The sequence below is a fragment of the Bos grunniens genome, chromosome 14, assembly GCF_055505025.1.
Source record: "Bos grunniens cultivar Pamir isolate PY7600 chromosome 14, Bosgru_T2T1.0, whole genome shotgun sequence".
NCBI classification, from domain to species: Eukaryota; Metazoa; Chordata; class Mammalia; order Artiodactyla; family Bovidae; genus Bos; species Bos grunniens.
In genome coordinates, this window is record NC_141178.1 from 81076173 (window position 1) to 81083073 (window position 6901).

General features: G+C 63.5%; 1 protein-coding gene across 1 annotated transcript; it reads left to right on the plus strand.

Moving 5' to 3' along the window:
* Positions 1 to 841: 841 nt before the first annotated feature.
* LOC147359737 (uncharacterized protein C8orf90-like) lies at positions 842 to 6031 on the plus strand. Its single transcript, XM_086335662.1, has 4 exons — positions 842 to 895; positions 953 to 1039; positions 1327 to 1348; positions 5506 to 6031. Exons 1-4 carry the CDS (start codon positions 842 to 844, stop codon positions 5979 to 5981), a joined length of 639 nt encoding a protein of 212 aa, XP_086191788.1. The 3' UTR covers positions 5982 to 6031.
* The last annotated feature ends 870 nt before the right edge of the window (positions 6032 to 6901 follow it).

Consider the following 6901-nt stretch of genomic DNA (forward strand, 5'->3'; position numbering starts at 1 on the left):
CAAGCGGCCGCCCAGGGTCACCGGGCTGGGCTGAGCTGGTACGACGTCTGCCCTGAGAGCTGGCATCTGGTGGCCCGTGTGGAAGGTCCCACAGGACCCTGGGAAACAGGCGGGGAGCACGGGGCCCGCGGGCCCAGGTGCAGGTGGGCGGCCGCCGTGCCCGGAGCCTGCGGGGTCCTCTTTCTCCGTGAGAGCGCCTTCCTGGCCAGGGGCTCCAGACACACTGGTGGGTGGGAGGCAGGGAGTGCCAGGCAGGGCTCTGTGTGTGTGCTCAGCTGTGCCAGACTCTTTGTGACCTCATGGACTGTAGCCCGCCAGGCTCCCCTGTCCATGGGATTTCCCAGACAAGAACACTGGCGCAGGTTGCCAGTTCCTACTCCAGGGGATCTTCCCCACCCAGGGATCCAGCCCGCGTCTCTTGTGGCCCCTGCATTGGCAGGAGGACTCTTTACCACTCTTTACCTCTTTACCACTAGCGCCACCTGGGCTCTGGGTCGCCGCTTCTCAGGGCTGCCACCGGCACTCGGGACCCGGGTCTCCCTGATGGAGGAACTGGTGCCCAGGTGCCTGTGCCCAGAGCACCTGGCCGTTGTGCGTCAGGAGCTGGGCTGGGGGCTCACACGGGATAAATAGGAGGGAGCCGTGCGCTCCTCTCTCGCCAGCTTGAGGAACACAGGGCGATTCTCTGTGTCCTGTGCTGCCCCTGTCGTTTTGTTAGTGGAACTAAAACACGCTCCCCAGGGCTTCCAGAGGAGAGCTGGAGGCTGTCCAGCCCCTTGCCGGGCTCCAAGGTTCAGAGCCAGCAGGGAGGGATTAGCCCAGGCAGGTCACTGGGGTGAGGATGGAGGTCTCCGAGCGCCAGGGTAGGGTCCCCACGGCTCCTGAGAAGGGCCAGGTGAGCCGTGGCGGGTCAGGGGAGAGGCCCCTGTGCCTGCTGACCCTTCCCCCCCAGCCCCAGGGCACTTCCGGGTGGGGTCACTTTAAATGCAAGGTTCTCTCCTCCCCAGAAGGCCCTTCCCCCAGTCTCCTGGGCAGCCAGGTAAACAAGCCTGACCCCTGGCTGCTGACATGGCTTCCCCCTGTTCCGGGGACCCCAGCCCGGCAGGTCTGCCCCCGTGTCCTGTAGCCACTCCAGGTGAGACATGTGGAGGGGGTCGGGATGGAGGAGAAGTGGGTGCTCGTGGCAGCTGGGCTCTGAGAATGTGGGAGAGAAGGCAGCGCCCCCACCTCTTCCTGGGGGGTTTCCCCAGGGTCACACAGCAGGGCAGGGCAGGGTGGGGGCGAGCACCCCATCTCCTGACAGTTCTCCTTTCTCTTGTCCTGCAGCCCCTGGACCCTGAGCTGGGACGTGGGCCAGGGTCCTCCTCACTCCTCCAAGCCCTTCCAGTTCATTCTCCGGCCCCCTCTCCCACCTCCCTAAAAGCCCAGGGCGAGTCCCAGGTCCTCAGAAGTACAAACTCTTGGACTTCCCTGGTGGACCAGTGGCTAAGAGTCTGCGCTCCCAATGCAGGGGGTGTGCGTTCTATCCCTGGTCAGGGAACTAGACCCCACATGCCACGTGGTCAGCAATAACTGAAGGAGGTACACACTCACTGCCCACGCGGGGAGGGCTTTTAGCCTCCCGGGGATTTTGGGGCCGGGACGCTGACCCTCTCTCGAAATCTGCTGCCATCGCATGGGCGATCTCTCCCTTCTCCTGGCCCCTCAGCCCCCCAGAGGCCTCTCTGAGAAACGTGGCCCCCAGCCACCCATGCGGTGGTCGTGCCTTGCCAGCATCCAAACTGCATTCTGGCGCTGACCCTGATCTGGGGGCCAGGACTCCAGCACTCTGTGGGCAGAACCGTAGTCCGCTGTTTGCAGCCGGTTCCTCCTCCTCCCCGCCCTGTCCCCCCAACCCCGACGCCCCCGTCCAGCTCTTGATCATCACACCCGCACCACACCCTCCTGCCCTGGGCCTGCTCTCGTTTGATGGCACCCCCCGCCCCAGCTCTCTGCCTACTCCTTGCGGGCACCTGCACAGCTGGGGATCAACTCAACCAGGCTGATGCTCCCATTACATTCCTGGTTGGTGAGCTGCAGGGGGTGCTCTGTGCCAGGGTCCCACGGCATCCCTCCTCCCGTCCAGCCCCTCCTCTCTCCCAGCAATCGCCTCGCACCCCCGCTCCCAGCGCCCACCCTCCTCTCCCTCTGCACACTCAGCTGCTGGCCTTGCTCCCACTCTCACGGACAAAGAGGACCCCCACAGGCTCTGGGCACGGCAGCCGCCCACCTGCACCTGGGCCCGCGGGCCCCGTGCTCCCCCGCCTGCCCCCTGCATGAACAACCCCCTCCCCAGCCGAGGCCCAGCCTGGCCTCCTGCCCACGGCCATCACTCCAGCACCTCTCCAGCCTCCTCTCCTGCATTCTGACATTTTCTCTTTACGAGATCTTTCTCACCAACATAAAAGCACACAGCTATACATCCTGTCTCCTGACCCCACTTCCCTTGTAGCTACCGCCCTATTTCTCTGCTCCCCATTTTTAGCAAAAATCCTGGAAAAGGTTATTTATACATGCTGCCTCCCGTCTTTCCCTCCCGTTTGCTCTGGAATGCAGTGGACCCAGCCCCTCCTTCCTGGACTTGGCCACAGCAGCTCTGGTCAGGGTCGGGGGTGACCTCCACACTGCTGAACCCGAGGTCAGTTCTCAGGTGCCCTTTGACGTGACCCATCGGCAGCTCAGGGGCTTCCCAAGTGGTGCTAGTGGTAAAGAACCCACCTGCCAATGCAGGAGACATAGGAGACGCGGGTTTGATCGCTGGATTGTGAAGATCCCCTGGAGGAGGGCATGGCAACGCACTCCAATATTCTAGCCTGGAGAATCCCATGGACAGAGGAACCTGGTGGGTATAGTCCATGCGGTGGCACAGAGTCAGACACGACTGAGAGGCTTACATGCAGTGTATTCGAAGGGGCAGCTCAGGGCTCAGGACCCCCTCCCCACTGACTCCCAGAGCCCCAGGCTCCCCTTCTCCTCTCACATCACTGCCGCTCCACCTCCTCTCCCTGACCTGGGGAAGCTGGGGGCCCAGGCCGGCTTCTCAGGCTTCTCCCTCTCTATTCTCACAGTCACGTCTAGTTCTGCGGCAGTGAGAGCATGGGTCCTAACTACTGGACCACCAGACTTTAAATGCCATCATTGCTCAGGAGTCTGTCTGTCTGTCTTCAGCCTGGAGCCCCCCTACCTCAAGCCCAGACTCTAGCTAACTCTGCTCTCCACCTCTTCCCCAGTCTGTCTGAAGGCATCGCGGGTCCAGAATTAGACTCTTGAGCCTAGCCCCAGGTTGCTCCTCTCAGTACATGGGGCTTCCTTTCGTCCAGTGGTTCAGGCCAGAAACCGTGTGTCTTCCCTTTGCTCCCCTCCGTTTCCCCCACCAGCCCCTCCATCGGCAGAGCCTATAGGCTCCATCTTCGAGACACATGTAGAACCAGCACTTCTCTCTGCTGAGCCCCAGCCCCTCTGCCCTGGATCGCTGCCCTGGCTGCCTTGTGGTCTGCGTGGCAGCCCTCACCCCTCACCTGTCTGCTCCGCAAACACCAGACCCAGCTGGCTAAATGCCAGTCAGGGGTGTTCAGTCCTCTCCTGCCCCACCCCCAGCCCGGGGCCCTTCCCTCTTCTCCACACTTTCCTCACCCCTGGCCCATAGCAACACCCCAAAGCCTCTCCACAGCCCACCCGCCTGTTGGTACTAAGTGTGAGGCCGGGCCAGTGGTGTGGACATCAGTGTGGTGCTGTGCCTCCGGCCACTCACCCTGGAGGCCTTCAGGGAGGAGGCGTCCTGGTGGACAGGACAGGCTGCCCGGGGTGGGGGCACCTCCATGCTGCCCATCGAACCTGAGGCCCCTGCAGGGCTGCCTCAGAGCTGTCCAAGGTGCTGAGTGCACTGGGCCCTGAGCCAGCCCCTCTGGCCTCACACCCTGCTCAGAGCTGGTCCACCGCCTCTCCTACCTGGGTCTGTGGCTCTGGAAGCAACTGCTATGGTGCTGAGCTAGGAAGGCACTTCCCACTGACAAAGAGGTTCACAAAAGTTCATAACCTCATCCACAAGGATGGCAGAACAGGCTTGACTGTTTCCATTTTTCAGATGGGGAAACTGAGGCTCAGGGAATCCAGAACCCAGACCAGGCTCTCCCAGGTGAAGGAAGGACCTCTTACCCAGGTCTGCTGGCTCCTGTCCCTGGCCTGGGAGAAGCCGAGTGTGTGTTGTACACAGCTGTAGCGGAGCCTCTCACACAGCAGATGCCCCAGGGAACTTACAAGGGGAGGGGAGTCATTGTCCAGGGGCTCCTAGCAGGAGGGTGTGGCATGGTGGAACGCTCCTGCGGCCATCAGTTCAGGGCGGGTCTCTCTGGGTCTGCATTCTCACCAGGAAAACAGTCTGAGTGCTGTCGCCCCTCACAGGGGTGCGGGGTGAGGACCTGAGAACTCACGGTCAGAGCCTTGTATGGGTTCATCCATCGCCTCCTCTCAGGCCCTCCCCCTGAGTCCTGCCTTGTCTCCAAGGAGCTGCCCAGTTGGTCCTGTGTCCCAGAGGCTTATCTATACCCAGGGAGGGCCCATGGTTGCATTGTTGAGTTCAGGACCCCCAGAGCTAAGCACTTTGCTGAAGGAAGCAAGGAGGCAGGGGGGGAAGGGTCTCTCCTAGCAGCTCACAAAAGGTGTGGGCTTGGAGTGGTGGCTTGGGATGCTGGCTGGGGCCATGGATGGATGGGCCTCAGGTGCAGAGGCCCCCAACCAGGGGCACAGTGCTGCGTCCATACACACGTGATATCTGAGAGCAGACTCTTGGATTTCCCCAGACCCCTGCCTCCTGCGAATCCATGTGTGAGCCAGTGATCAGACACGTCCCCATTTCTCCTGGAATGTGCTCCTGGAGTGAGGAGGGAGGGGGGTGTCCCACAGACACAGCACCAGCCCAGCTTCCAACGGGATCCTTCTCCCTGGTGAAGACGGTCAAGCCGGTCGGCCCCTGATCCCTGTGCCCAGGCAGGGCTCCCCCCTCCCTCCATCTGTTGACACAGGCTGGCTCTGGCCCCTCCATGCTCGGCCTGCTGAGTCCTCCTTTGAATTCACCCTCACCTGGCTCTGTCTCCCCTCCCCTTTCCCCGAGGTCTATCCTCTGCCCAGGCCCAGGATCGACTTTCCACTAAGAGTCGTCAGGTCACCCCTGCTCTCTGGGGATGACCCCAGGTCCACAGCAGGCTCTGCGTGGTCCCTGCCAGGCTAGCCAGACTCTTCCCCTTCTGGAACTTTCCGCCCAAATAGTATGTAGTGGCTATATTCTAACACACCTCTCCGGGCCTTTCTGCCTCTCACAGCTCCTTAGCGCTGTCCCTGGAAATTAGTCTCCCTCTCCGGTACCCCTCCCCTCTCTGTCTCCACGTGGCCCGCCTTGGCTTCTCTGGCTCATTGCGGGTGGCTGCGGGAGTCGCTTATCCCTGGCCGCTCCGCGATCCCTGCCTGCAGGCCCCGCTGCGCCCCAGGAGCCTCCGTTCCCGGACATCTACGGCGGGGACGCGCAGCTGTGGGAGGCGCACTTCCGCGGCATCGGGCGCGCCTACCGCGCGCTGGGCAAGGAGGACGACTTCGCCATCCGCGTGCTCACCGAGGACTTCACGCTGCCCTTCCCGTTCGCCTGGCCGCCAGGGCCCGACCCGGCCCGCGGGCCGCTCTTCTACGACCCGCACGACCGCACGGGCTTCGACTTCCTGCTGCGGGGCCCAGGCGCGCCGCCCCCCGTGCTGCTGCGGCCCCTGCACAGCACGGCGCAGGCGGCGCTGCGCAAGCGGCGCCTGGAGCAGCTGGCGCTGAGCTACGCGCACGCGGGCGCTGGCCCCCGGCCCGGCCTGGTGCTGCTGGCGCCCGTGCCCGCCGCCGCGGGCAGCGCCTTCCCGGGGCCCGAGGCCGCCTCCCCCGGCGGGGGCGCCCCCCGGCTGGGCTAGCGCGGCCCCGAGATTGTCAATAAAGTGTGCAGAGCCTCTGCTTCTCCCGCCCCGAGGCTCTTTGCCAGATACACCTGGGCGGGCATCTGGTGCCAGGCAGATCCCCGGGTGCCGGGTCCGCGGTGGTGTGGGATGTCCACTTTGTCCCAAGTGGATAATGAATCAAGGCGGGAAGTCGGAGTGGCAGCCGGGATGGGCTGGCCAGGCCGGGAGCGGCTGTGGCAGGGAGAGGACCTGGGATAGTGGGGGATGGATGGCCCTTTGGGACCCCGTCACAGCCTCTTGGTGGGCATTAGCACCCCCATGCTGCAGGTGAGGACCCTGGGTCCCAGCGCTCCCGGGAGCAGCTGCGACTTGGTTCCCATGTGACTGCAAGTTCAGCAGGGGTCCCGTCTTCTGGAACAGAGGGGCATCAGGGTCGGCGGTGGGGCATGGTTGGAGAGATGGGAGGAAAGGGACACAGGAGTTGGAGGGCAGGGTGGGGGAGGGGCGGGGAGGATGTGATGGGGAAACAGGTGCCAGGACACAAACATCACACTGGGAGCCCAGTTCCCAGGCCGCTGCTTTCCTAGCGGCCCTCTGTGCTGGCTCTGCAGAGAAGAGGGTCCTCCTGCCCCCCACTCCCACCCCACCCCTCTTATGGGGCTGAGAGATCAGCTGAGGCCGTTGCTGGCCTGGCCTCCGTCCTGGGTGTCTCCCTCTGTAGTTGAGAAGCTCTGGCAGAGGCCAGTCTATCGTGGGCTCCTGGTGCTGGGCAGAGCCGCTGGACGCAGGACCTGGGTGACCTTCTCTGCCACCTGCCGGCCAAGGCCCAGCCTTCCTCTTGTTGGGGGCTTGGATCCCAGGTGTGCAGGAGGCAGGGGGCTGGAGGCAGGGGGCTGGAGGGCACCTTCTTACTCAAGTACAGATGGAATCGGAGC

Coding starts and splice junctions, on each gene's coding strand:
- LOC147359737 (XM_086335662.1), top strand. CDS start 842: ATGGAGGTCTCCGAGCGCCAGGGTAGGGTCCCCACGGCTCCTGAGAAG. Junction 896..952: donor CGGCTCCTGAGAAGGGCCAG/GTGAGCCGTGGC, acceptor CTTCCCCCCCAG/CCCCAGGGCACTTCCGGGTG. Junction 1,349..5,505: donor CCTGGACCCTGAGCTGGGAC/GTGGGCCAGGGT, acceptor CCCTGCCTGCAG/GCCCCGCTGCGCCCCAGGAG.